General features: G+C 43.2%; 1 protein-coding gene across 1 annotated transcript; it reads right to left on the bottom strand.

Moving 5' to 3' along the window:
* Window positions 1-2,760: 2,760 nt before the first annotated feature.
* Window positions 2,761-13,815, bottom strand: LOC124271069 (cartilage matrix protein-like). Its single transcript, XM_046706139.1, has 7 exons — window positions 13,619-13,815; window positions 11,152-11,373; window positions 10,153-10,223; window positions 9,032-9,155; window positions 6,566-6,694; window positions 4,067-4,252; window positions 2,761-3,170 (listed from the first exon to the last, which is right to left on the bottom strand). Exons 1-7 carry the CDS (start codon window positions 13,734-13,736, stop codon window positions 2,947-2,949), a joined length of 1,074 nt encoding a protein of 357 aa, XP_046562095.1. The 5' UTR covers window positions 13,737-13,815; the 3' UTR covers window positions 2,761-2,946.

Here is a 13,815-nt window from a genome sequence, read left to right as displayed (position 1 = left end):
CTGAACTCTGCAATATCACATGACGCCAGAAATGGCATCAAATTATACCCATGGGGGGAATCACCAAAGGAACGATATTCCAGATTTGCAGTGGTTGACCTCTGAACTCTGCGCCATGACAGGCATTTCATCCCACATTGAATCAATTCCGCTTTCATCCACATAATCAATACTCCCTAATACGACTAAAATTCTGTTAAAGAAAACTGGTTCACCTGCTCTGAGCCTCTGTATCCATGGTCTTACGCACGTATTTCTGTTTGCTGGTGGGGTGGTGGGGTAGCCTACTGGTTAAAGCTTCGCTCGTCACGCCGAAGACCCGGGTTCGCTTCCCCACATGGGTTCAATATGTGAAGCCCATTCCTGGCGTCCCACGCCGTGATATTGCTAAAAGCGGGGTAAATCCACACTCACTCACTGTTTGCTGGTTCCCGTTTGGAATTCTGTGTTAGAACTGTTAGACTCCAGCATCCTTCTCGTAACAGGCGACCGTACCCGCGACGTGTGGCGTTGGTAACAGTATCAATCACTGGTTTGTGTGGTCCAGAGTCAATTATTTACATGTAGCTGGGTTTATCTGAGTGTGGCTTTAAACAACAAACAAAACAAACACCTCATTTATTTGTGTGTAAACTTGCCCTTTAAACAAAAAAATTAAATTAAAATGTCTGGAAGAATAGACCGATAGAGCATGCTGATTACGAATTGCTTCCAGAACATGGATTGGGTTCTTAGTATCAAGGCGAGGTGAGGATGAGGTGAGGTGAGGTGAGGTGAAATTGGGTTTAACGTCGTGCTTGAGAATATTTCGCTCATATGACGACGTGCATGCGTGTGTATGTGTATGTGCGGCTGCTTGTACTAGCCCAGACTGAAGCTGGTTTTAAAGTGCTAGCCCACTGAGATACCATGCCGCAGTGGAGCATTAATACCCCACTCAGACATATTATACTGATTCTGAGCCGACCAGTCCTTGATGTACCCATTAATGCCGAGCGCCAGGCAGGGACCAACAAGTACCATATTTTAACGTCTTTTGGTATGACGCGGTCTGGGATCGAACCCGCGACCTTCCGCTCTCCGGGCGGACGCTCTAACCACTACACCACGGAGGCGGTCCTTCTAAGCATCAAGAGTGTGAAGTATGGAGAGAAAACACTGAAAGATGTTCGATGATTTATTCACATGGGTTTCCTGACAATCATTGCACTTGGAAACAAACATGAAAGGAAACAAATAGCACCCGAATTTGAACAAAATAATAAAAACATCCAAAATTACAATCATATGATGAGAAAGAAATGAAAACCCCCATGTTACGTTGTTTGAACCAGAACCGTTACTTGAGACTTGTGAAGATCCTGGTAGGAATTGGTCTACAGCAATCCATGCTTGTCTCCCCCGTAAAGATCCGAGTTACAACTGGTCTTCATGATCAGCAATCCACGCTTTTCTCCCCTGTGAAGATCCGGGTTAGAACTGGTCTTCAGCAACCCATGCTTGTCTCCCCTGTGAAGATCCGGGTTAGAATTGGGTCTTCAGCAACCCCTTCTTGTCGTAAGAGGCGACTGACGGGATCGGGTGGACAAGTTTTGCTGATATGGTTGACATTTAAAATTGTCATGCTATCCCAATTGCTTAGATCGATGCTCATGATGTCAGTCACTGGATTGTCTGGTCCAGATGCGATTATTTACTGACCGCCGTCATATAGCTTGAATATTGCCGAGTGCGGCGTCAAACCAAAACGCCAAAAACAACCCTAACATGTTACTTGTATCGACATAGATATACTACTCAAAAGATGTTAAGGACAATCCAATTCTTTCACACAAGTGCAGTTAATCTGCCATGGCATGACAGATAATCTACAAGATAGAATTTGGTTGTTTCAAACTTCTTTTGGTATATACACACCATGCAAGTACATTAGAAGGAATTAAAAGAAAACACCAAGGCAAGTAAAAGTGATTTCAAAGTTCATTTCAGCAGTTGTTAGTTATATAAAAACGATTTGTTACGAAACGGCAGGAATATTTAACAAAAAACAATCAACAGAAAACAACACCAACATATCAATATCACAGAATTTGATGACAATATTTGTTTTAAATGATAGATCTTATTTCAAACAATCAACATCTTAATATGCACATTTTGTAAACTCGTTGACGGTTTTCATAGGCTTAATTCCATCAACTTGGACAGCTGTTACGCAAATATTATACTAATTATGTCAATCTCCAATTAAGTTAGATAACATCCGATAACAGTTAATCTATCATTGATGGTGGAAATTGTATCATACGTCATTCCTACGTGTGTCCCATAACCAGGCTTGAGCAGTAAGCCAAACACACCCGGCGGTGAGTAGCACAGTGGTTATATGGTTCGTGACGCCGAAGGTCCGGGTTCGATTCCTGACCTGGATACATCATACAGTTGATGTTTGTTGACGACCAGGGTTTAGAGATTATTTCATGTACGGATGCATTTAAATGCAATTGAATGTTTTGAGATCGTGAGACATAAGGCACCTTTGTGATACGAGACTTCTGATGATCCGGGTTAGATCTGGGCTCCTTTCACAAAGCAATAAGGTGATCGTAAGTCACTAAGGTAACCTTAGTGCAATGTTAAAGAATGGGAGTAAAGGAGCCCCAGTCTTCATCAGCTAATGCTTGTAACGGGATCAGGAGGTCAGGATCGCTGACTTGGTTGATGCATGTAATCGATCTTAATTGTGTAGATCGATGCTCGTGACGCCAATCACTGGATAGTCTGGTCCAGACTCGATTATTACAGACCACCGCTTGAATATTGCTGAGTGCGGCGTTAAACGTACAAACAAATGATTCGAGCTCGAGCATGTTCCCAATATGTGTCGACTGGATGGGAATGTATATACTATACAGTGGTTCTCAGGTCATAGGCACAGCCACCAGATTACACAGAGACTTGTGGCGCAGTCGTCTCTATTTTCTCCTTCTCAGCCTTCCTCTCCAGCAGGTACTTCTCAATCTTCTCCATGGCTTCCTCGGCGTTGGACACTTCCTCCACCCCGGCGCGCACGTGGCTGGGGATGGCGATCACGCCCTCTCTGTTCAGCCGCGCCTCTATCACCAGCTTCAGACAAGTACGGAAATCCGTCTGGGTCAAAATGCGGTCATCTAAAACGAAAAATACACAACTCTATTTAATTACCAAATATACCATGTCTTCACCTATATTTTAACAATGCTAGTTATTCAACAAGACATATATGGCATTATTAAGCTATGATAGTATGAAGTTAGGTATCTTAATCGACTTCAGTTTTAATGCACAGTTGGGATTTCAATTTCTGGTCTGATCCTTGATTAGGAAATGTTAATCTTTACAAATTTAAACATTGGTACATTACAAGCAGCTTTGTTAAGTATTTTTTAATGTTGCGAGACAATCATTATATCTAAATTGCAAAGTACGTATTTATAAGGACATAAAACAGTCAAGTATGACAACAACGTCTCAGAGGAGAAAGGTAATACATGGGAATACCAGTCTAGATTCCTGGGAATACATTGTTATTCCTGGTTTTGAAAGACTGGTAAACTAAGAAGGTAAGTGTCATGGTACGATCCTCGTTAATTCACAATGAGCGGCATCAAACAGCTTACACGATACAACTCCCACCCATCCCTACACATATTAAGAATACATTTCTTGTATTCGGTATTGTGCGTATATTTACTTGACAGATTGTAAATATATTAATCCCCTCATTTCATCACAATTAATTTGGGCCTCTCTACCAGTATATTGATGACAATGCATTCCCAAACAAGACTGTATTGCACGCAAGGAAACTATGTAAACTACCGGGCAAAAGAAGTATACACTTGAGAACAGTTCCCGAAACTCTACAAAGGTAAGGTCCTACGATACCATTATCGTATACATTACCATCTGATAACCAAAACTTGTTTCGTTTTCAGACAACATGAAACGCGTGTATACTTTGTTTTGCTCGGCCGTTTATATGACCGTCTCCTTGCTGTAGGCGAGACAGATCGCCACTACATACCAAGGAGTGACCAAGCCTCCGTCTCCTGCACCACAGGGCGGATCCAGCGAGACTTCCTAGCCTCAACATCTGATGCCTTGGGCGCATACAAGCTCCATATAACCTCCAGAGCCTCGTCCCTGACTAAAGGTCTGCACGCGTCTCGCACCGGCTGCACGTGCCTGTCTGACGGGGATTGGTCACTCCCTGGATCAAAGGACAGGCGCTTAGAGAACTTGAGTATGGGTGAGATGTGGGAACAAGGCAAGAGAAGAGTTGAGAAGACTTCAGGCAAGGAAAGTACAATACAGGACACAAAGGTGTGAAGCCTATTTCTGATGTTCCCGCCGCGATATTACTGGAATATTGCGAAATGTGGTGTAAAGCTACACTCACTCACTCGCTAAAAAGAAAGGAGTTCCCTCTGCTGCTCCTTAATAGACAGTCTCCTAGTTCGCTACACAGAAAGGAGAGGGGACACAGATTTGTGATCAGGTTGTATGGCGGGGAAATATAATGTTAAGTTAACAGAAACCGTGGTCTAACCCGATGTATAATGCAGAAAGTTTTCTACTAAAACATATCAAGAACTTTAGTGGTCCTTTGGTGACAGCAAACGAGCGCCTGGATTAAGAGTTATCTGCCCCTAATGTGTACATAAACATGGCAGGTTTGGTCTTTCCTGTAGCTTTCGAAAAACTCGCATGCCTCTGAAACGTATTTTTAAAATGCTGGCTGCTGCTCTACCAGAGACCTCTTCGACCTGACATGTTCCTACCCTACTTGCCAAGCGTAGTTTGTATACTTGTTTTTAAACACCGACTTCCTGTCAGCTCCCAAACTGTTGTCTGTATTCAAGAACTAAGACGGGCCTTTTTCGATGCATTCAATAGTGACAATATCCTGAACTTTCATACACACTAACATCCCGTCTGGGCTAGTCAATAATTTTGCTGCAACTTATGTGACTATGAAACTGTATTTCTGTGTTCTCCGTTTTTCAATTTGGAAATCACCTCGTGAAACATGTTTAAGACATACGATTCAATGGCCGGAACACAAAGACGAACCAGTCGTGATCATGACGAACATTGGCCATAGAGAATAAGACTGACTGACTGAGTTTGGTTTTACGCCACTTTTAGCAATATTCCAGCAACATCACGGCGGGGACACCAGAACTGGGCTTCACACATTGTACCCATGTGGGGATTCAAACCCGGGTCTTCGGCGTGACAAGCCAACGCTTTAACCATTAGGCTACCCCACCGCCCCCATAGAGAATAAGAACAGGAACTGGAGGGATTGGAGCAAAGAACGAGAAAAAGATAAGCAAAGGGATGCGAGAACAAGGACGGGGAAAGAAAAGTCAGGAACAAGGTCATGGGGCAGAGGGAACAGGAACAAGAAACAGGAGCCATAGAGAATAAGAACAGGAACAAGACGGATAGGTACAAAGAACTGGAACAAGATGCGGGAAGGGACACAAGAACAAGGACGGGGGAAGATAAGTCAGTAACAAGGACATGGGACAGAGGTGACAGGAACAAGAAACAGGGAACAGAGAACAGGAGCCATAGAGAATAAGAACAGGAACTGGGGGGTTTGGAGCAAAGAAAGGGAACAAGATAAGCAAAGGGACACGGGAACAAGGACGGGGAAAGAGAAGTCAGGAACAAGGACAATGGGACAGACTGATAGGTGCGTCCAGGAACAAGAAACAGGGAACAGGAACCGGGAACATGTGTCGGAATCAGAAGAGACATGCACTGAGGAAGGCAAAGGAAACACATGGCAGATTGTTAGGCATAAGTACCAGTGTACGGGTCAACTAGCTCATAGATATTCCTCGTGAGTCCCGTGCCTAGAGGGACAAAGATGGTCCAGAGCATGTCCATCACCTCGGACTGGTAGAACCCCTCGCTCAGTATCCTAGGCAACACGTGCTGGCACAGCGTGCAGCAACCTGGGGTGAGTTGATACAGAGATATAACCTCATGGAGTTCCAGTATCACTTCAAGTATGACACGTATGTTCTAGCCTCAGATCGTGCCACATCTTGTAAAGGAGCTTTTTTACGAATGATTGTTTCGGTGTGTTAATGTGCGGGCAAACGGTAATGTTCAACAATTATGCAATAACGTGCTATTTCCTGATATATAATGACGTAATGTGTGTTTATTTTCCCTCGTGATGTAATAACGTGTTATTTCAGTGATGTAAAATGTGACGTTGGCAAGTTTCCCCCTGGTGTTAATGTGTTATTTTCCCATGATGTAAAACCTATTATTTTCTTCATATTCACTTCCAAATTATGTTATTGCATGGTATTTGCCTATGATGTAAACGTAATAATCATGCATTACTTCAAAGTGATATCATGTTACTTGCCTATGATGCAAAATGTGGTATTTCTCCACGATGTAATTGCGTTATTTCCCCATGGTGTAATTGTGTATTAGATCCGCATAATTATCATTTCTCCATAACGTACATATGTTATGTCCCTATGTGACCTACCTAGACAGATCCTCTTCTGGAGAAGGTCCTTGAGGTTGGCCAGAGCCTTGTATTCGGACACAGTGTGCACGTTCTTCTCCGAGGATGCTATACACTTGAGCTCCTCCAGATCCACGTCATATCCAACACCTGCATAGAATAGTCGTCTTATCATCGTGAGATAACATACAAGCCAAATCGCTGAGCAGAGTGGCGTCCCTTAGGCACGCAATATCCATGATTCGAGTTCGAATCCCTGTTCACTCCAATATTGTTTCTATACTGAACCACAAAAGAAACGCCGCCTTTCAAAACCAAATGCAAAATTTTGTTATTACAAGGTGGTGTCTTTATTATGATTGTACCGTTTTGTTAACATGTTTTCCAATCCAAATTCACAGTTATTACCAACATCAGTGTGTTTTCTGATGAAAACGTATATCGGCCAAACGCACCTAAAAAGACAGACGTGGTAAAAGGTTCCGTGAGACATTGGTGAAAATACAATTGCACGTGCATATCGTGACAACCCTACCAATGAAAGCGAGTCCAAAACTCGCCTGAAATCATTTTTGTTTTGACACAACCGCCATGCCACGACTAACGAGAGATCAGAGGAACCAAGTCTTTGGACGATTGCAAGTTGTCCAGACTGCACGGAGGGTAGCCAATCATTTTAATGTTCATGTTAAGACAATATACCGACTACAGGAGCGGTATCAGACTACTGCACACCGTTCACGCAGTGGGCGACCTTGAGTAACATCACAACGTCAATACCGACAGATTTTGCGCAACCATCTGCAGGATCGCTTCCCCAGAGCGACGAAAACAGCACGCCAGACCATTGGGACTCACAACAGACCCATCGGTGCAGATACAGTGCGTCGATGTTTGCGCGGAAGAAACCTCTGCTGTCACAGACCATATCGTAGTCCAGTCATCACCGCTCATCACCGCCCATACCGACTGCAATGGGCAACTCAACATCGCATTTGGCGTTATCGACAATGGAGAACTGTGCTTTTATCTCATGAAAGCAAATATTGTTTTTCGACAGTCGATGGCAGAGCGAGAGTATGGTGAGGGCGTGGGGAACTGTTTCCAATGAGCGTATTGTTGAAAGAGACTCATGGGGTAGTCCAAGCATCATGGTGTGGGGTGCAATCGTTCTGAACGAGATAGTTGACACCGTGGTGTTCCAGAATCTCGGTCCAGGATGAGGAAATGATGTGACAGCTGCTTGCTGTGTTGACCAAGTCATAAGACCCCACGTTGTACCACATTTTGGTCGTTACAGAAATCACATCTTCCAGTAAGACAACATAGCATCCAAACTCTACAATAGCCTGCACTCAGTCCGCATTTAAGTCCAATAGAACACCTTTGGGAAGAGATTCAAAGGAGACTGAAAGACCTCCAACCAAGGCCGACAACTGCGGCTGGACTCGATCAGGCATTTCGCAGTGTACGGACCCAAGTGCCTATGGCCTTCATCAACCGGCTAATTCATTCCATGTACAGACGATGCAACACTTTAATCGATTCTCATGGAGGCCACACACACCACTGACTTTGGGGTATCTTAATGGTACCAGTTTTGGTGATTTTGTTCGTGCGAACTCTAAATGTGATTCCCGAAACTGTGTTAACCATAATTGTCAAGTTTGAAGTCAATCCTCCGGTTTGATTGTGAATTAAAGTGTGTGCTTTAAGAAACCGCTACCTGTGCGACATTTCATTTGTGGTTCAGTATAGTTTTTTAGCGTCATATCCCTACTTGTGGGTTTCACCAAGTGGTAAACGAGACTTGAATCACTTCAGGCTTTCCATTCACACCAAGCAGACACATCGTGATGTAACTGGAATACTGTTAAAATACCACTCACTCACTCAAAGGAGAAATGCAAAACATTTTGTATTTTCATTTCACAGATAATTGGTGAACCATGGTATTTCTGGGGTTGTGAAATTCACTTGGTCTTAGAGTAAAATTAAATGAACGTTCTTCAGAATGAGTGAGTGAGTTTAGTTTTACGCCGCACTCAGCAATATTCCAGCTATATGGCGGTGGTCTGTAAATAATCGAGTCTGGACCAGACAATCCAGTGATCAACAACATGTGCATCGATTTTGCGCAATTGGGAAACGATGACATGTGTCAACCAAGTCAGTGAGCCTGACCACCCGATCCCGTTAGTCGCCTCTTACGACAAGTATGGGTTACTGAAGATCAATATTCTAGCCCGGACCTTTACGGGTAGGTTCTTCTGAAGTAAAGGAGGATGAACTGAATATATAAGGAATGTTTTTACCAGCATACCAATAAATTTAACCCCTCTCCTTTTCAGAGGGTGGTATCCTGAGGGGTGGTTAAAGCATTGGCTCGTCAGGCCGAAAACCTGGGTTTCATTCCCACATAGCTACAATGTGTGACGCCAATTTCTGCGATATTACTGCAATAGTGCTAAAACCACATTCACTCACCTATGGTATAAATGTCTATATTGTCCTGCTGTGCCCTTCTCGCCTCTCTGAGGGTGAGGTTCACGTCATGTGACTTGCCGTCGGTGATCACCAGGCACACCTTCTGCACCCCCGGGCGTGATGACTAGGGACAGGGTAAAACATTGAATGTGGCTGAAAAACTTGCCCTGGTGTTAGTACATACATGATATATACTGAGGGAATAAAAATAAGGGATCACATGAAAGCACACGTGTTCCTTTATTTTTCCCCAGGTTTCTTTAAAAGCTTTGTATCGCACAACTTGTGAAGAAACCTGGAAAAAATAAAGGAACACTTTGCTTTCATGTGATCCCTTATTTTTCCCCCTCAGTATATGTCTAAACCCACACGCATACCTTGACTCCACCCGATATATTAACCACCCGGCCAAAGAGAATATACACCCATTTTAAAGTGGCTAAATATAAAATAAACCAGGAATGGGTATTCGACGGTTATGTATTTGATACGAGTATCACAGGTATGTTTTGGATAAAAATTGCAGTGTTTCGGTGTCTGTTTTCAGCCCAACCCGCTTTGTTAGTGTTTTTGATAGTGATTTTTGTGCTCTGATCCAAATTTCAAGGGTATACCGTATTTCCTCCAATAAGCGCCTGGGCTCTTATTTTTTAACGGACTTCCAGACCCGGCGCTTAATTTTTCTCCATTGGAATTTTATTTGAAAACTCAATTGTAAACATGTCGCACACCCGGCGCTTATTAGAGACCCGGCGTTTATTGGAGACCAGGCGCTTATTCCTTGAACAGTTGCTTTACCCCCGGTGCTTATCGGAGGCCGACGCTTATTAGAGACCCGGCGCTTATTAGAGGAAATACGGGTACTTTCTTTAAGCTGGCAGTTTATTTTATTTCGACGAAACCATGTTCTACCGGCAGAAACCTAATCAAACTTTGGTCAGTAATCATGTGCTCCACAAGTGTCGAAGGACGGTTATATCGACAGGTTTATTCGATGTTCCCCAGGCTTCAGACACACAAGGTTATGTCGATATATGATACTAGTGAATGTCATAAACTTGGCAATAAACAAACTCCAAGATTCCAGGAATCCTTGGCATTCCAGAGTTGACCACGCCTACCTGAAATATCTCCCTCATCATCTTCAGGGCGAGGTCAGTACGGGTCAGTCCAGCCTTGAACTTGATTTGATCTGGAGACAATCGGCATGATATCAAGAAATTGTGAAGTGTGTACATGGGACTGACCATTTGTTATTCTGGGGGAGATGGCTGTATGAAGATAAAATACTGCAAAACTAAATATTTGGTTTTGATTAAGGCCTTAAGCCTAAACAGGGGCGGATACAGCTTTTGAGAAAGTATCCTGCAGTGTGTGTGTGTTTTTCTGTGGAAAAGGGAGGGTGCACACTTCATTTCCAGAGTTTCAATGCTCATTTAATAAACTTTCAGGAAAAAAGTGTGGTGTGGTCACTCCTGGGATCCGCATCATAAATTCTTTCAAAAGACGCAGCAATGTATTTTTCAACACGATCTAGTAACATGGCAGCCATCTAGTAACATGGACTTGGCTTCATCTTGCATCAACATCACTCTTCCTGGTTTGATTATTAACAGAATTGCGTGAACGTCTTCATAAATTGTAACAGCACTTTGATGTCTGACTTGAAACACAGTGACGAAGACTAAAACAAAAGTTATATGTGCGAAATAAGGCAGAAATATGGCGGAATTTAATCTATTCCAATCACGATGTCTTTCAGTGGCATTTAGAAGTTGTACATTGATGTCCACGATATTTTTATGGATTATGTGAGAAATAAAAGGAAGTTTAATCCAGTGAGATAAATTAAAAAGAAGTTTAATCCATAAAAATATTCCAATCACGTTTCGCAACAATTTACGAGTGTATGCTCTCGCAGCCCCGGCAGGACCAGAACCAGCACCAGGCGATGCACATCATTTGAAAGCTCTCGTTCCAGAGATCCCTGTGACCCACTCTCGTTCAACTCTCGTTAAAACAAAGACAAAACTTCTTGGTGTCATTAAATATATATATAACATAAACAAACACAAAGAAATAATACTTCTTGGTGTTCCATACTTTATGCTCAACCTTACCTATTCTTTCAATAATGTCCTGTTTGGTTTTAAAACGAGTGAGGCCGAATGATTCGAACACGCTTTCAGTATAGGGCACAAGTCCGACCCTGATGCGGTCTGCGGCCACGTCCAGGTCGTTGATGATGTCCTTCAAGAAGTTGAGCTGGCACTTGAAGTTGACGGGACCGAGGCTGGCAGAGCAGTCCAGCACGAACACCACTTCCGCTGTGTTACCCGCACCTGAGGTGATTTAAATCAGTTCTTTATTGTAAGATAACCACCAATGATCGTACAAGAGAATTTATTTTACCTTACACGTGGATGACGGATTCTGATTGGCTGGGATCTACTTTTGTTGTTGTTTTTATGCATCCCGCTGCAACATTTCTATGTTCCCAAATCGAAATGCCGAACTGTTGACTTTAGGGTGATTTGGGTTTTACGCTGCTTATAACGATATTGAAACAGTATCATGGCGGGGGACACCACAAATGGGCTTCACACATATGACTCCAGTTGAAAACTGGACATGGGCCTTCGGTGTGACGAGCGAACACTTAAACCACTAGGCTACCATACAGCTCCTTGGCCCTTATTGACGCCGTCTTTTTGACTAGCATGGTACCGGTGACGATCAGGGTTAGAATTGATCTTCAGCACCTCATTGTCCTAAGAGGCGACTAACGGGATCGGGTGGACAGGCTCGCTGACTTGGTTGACACATGTCATCGTATCCAAATTGCGTAGATTGATGCTCATGCTGTTTGTTCTCTGGATTGTCTGGTTCAGACTCGATTATTTACAGACAGACGCCATATAGCTGGAATATTGCTGGGTGCGGCGTAAAACAACAAACAGACAAACTAGAATGGAGTGCAAAGGTATACCCGAATCCAGGGCATTATGGATTTGAATGAGGTAGTAAATCTATTTACTTTATAAGAGTGAGTGAGTAAGTCAGTAATGCTGAATTTGAACAGTATTCCAGTTATAGCATGGCCTTTCTTATTAAATGTTAAGGAAACCCCCAGAGTGATGCAGGGAGTGAGTGAGTTGAGTTTTACGCCGCTTTTATCAATATTCCAGCAATATCACGGCGGGGACACCAGAAATGGGCTTCACACATTGTACCCATGTGGGAATCGAACCCGGGTTTTCGGCGTGACGAGTGACGCAGGTCTCAGACGTGTGTCACTGTGGCGAAACCCACCAGCATGTATAGAAATTTTAACCAAATGTACAACACAAAGACTAAACGAACGGAACAAAAAACGCCTCTCTGTTTTCGAGGATATCACTACATGTCATCAATGTTCTCACAAAATCGATGAACGCGCATGTCATTACTTTTATTCGTAAACCACAATGAACATGCCTAAGTGCACGTTATCAATGAAACCGATACGTGGGGAGATATTGATTCCATTTGAACACATACATGATCCCATAATGAGCAAATATCGATCTGCGTTTCTTTTCTGCCTTGGGTTTTTATCCTACATGTACATGAAATGTTAATATCTTCAAGCATGCCTCGACAGTGTAGACTTCCCACGAAATCATTAAAACCATTTTTATTCAGCACAAAGTAGTTATGATTTTTAAAATAAAAGATGAAAAGATTCTCCATGGTCGTGTTATGGAAGCATTGCGACCTTGCCACAGCATGCATGAGTGAAAGTCATACTGAGTGAAAGTTTTCATCCATTATGAAGCTCGGAGCGTTGTTGTATAGAACATTTGCATCCGAAGGCGGAATCGGATCCGTCCTATCTTTTCATGATGGGTTTTGAACGCGTGAGTGAGTGAGTGTAGTGTTACGCCGCGCTCAGCAATATTCCAGCTATATGGCGGCGGTCTGTAAATAACCGAGTCTGGGCCAGACAATCCAGTGATCAACAGCATGAGCATCGATCTACGAATCTGGGAACCGATGACATTTGAACACGTTGCTTCTTAGTTAGGGAATCAGAGAATAGATAATGGCATGTCAGGGGTGGCGTTAAGTTCAATAGAGTATGCTCTATATGCTAGGTGAGTTGACACGTTGCGGTGCAACGTTGCGTTAAAGATTATTGGTATCCAATGACGTGCGCGTGCGCGTGTGCGTGTGCGTGTGCGTGTACGTGTACATGTGGCTACTTGTACTAATGCTGGTTTTATATTTTAAGTTGGATCAGAGCACAAGAATCAAAAACACTATCAGAGCGTGACTTAAATACCAAGCAGCACTTTGACATGGACCCCGATCAGCGGGCCCCACGCAACAGCTGGATTAACCGTAAACGCGGCGTTAAATCATACTCACTCGCTGAAATACTACCCAAATTATCCTTAAAACAACACATTTTCCTTGGAATTTCGGATATTGTTTTACGTTATTAATCTATGGCCTGGAAACTGTTGACCGTGTCCACGATTAGATTCAGAGTGCTGGCGTATCATCAATTGGTGTATGTACGAGAAGTGACATGTTATGTATTACCTCGGAAGATTGTGTTGAACGCAGCGTTTATCTCCCCTTCTGTAGGGTGAAGGCCACAGGCTCGGAAGAACTCGGGAAGGTCGTCTCGTGGCATCTTTTCAATCCGTCTGTCCACCATTCTGTCAAACACCCGTTCATATCCTGGAGAGAGATACGCTTGGCAGTCAGTATTTTTGTCATAAAAAGCACGTGGTGCA

This window comes from Haliotis rubra, unplaced genomic scaffold (assembly GCF_003918875.1).
Source record: "Haliotis rubra isolate DU_JTF1 unplaced genomic scaffold, ASM391887v1 Scf157, whole genome shotgun sequence".
Lineage (NCBI taxonomy): Eukaryota > Metazoa > Mollusca > Gastropoda > Lepetellida > Haliotidae > Haliotis > Haliotis rubra.
This window is presented reverse-complemented; position numbering and strand designations above follow the sequence as displayed.

Excerpts from the sequence above, each read along its gene's own strand:
- LOC124271069 (XM_046706139.1), bottom strand. The coding sequence starts at position 13,736 with ATGGTGGACAGACGGATTGAAAAGATGCCACGAGACGACCTTCCCGAG. Across the intron at positions 11,374-13,618 it reads GTTCAACACAATCTTCCGAG|GTGCGGGTAACACAGCGGAA; the intron begins GTAATACATAAC and ends AAATCACCTCAG. Across the intron at positions 4,253-6,565 it reads CCAGAAGAGGATCTGTCTAG|GGAGTGACCAATCCCCGTCA; the intron begins GTAGGTCACATA and ends CCTTTGATCCAG.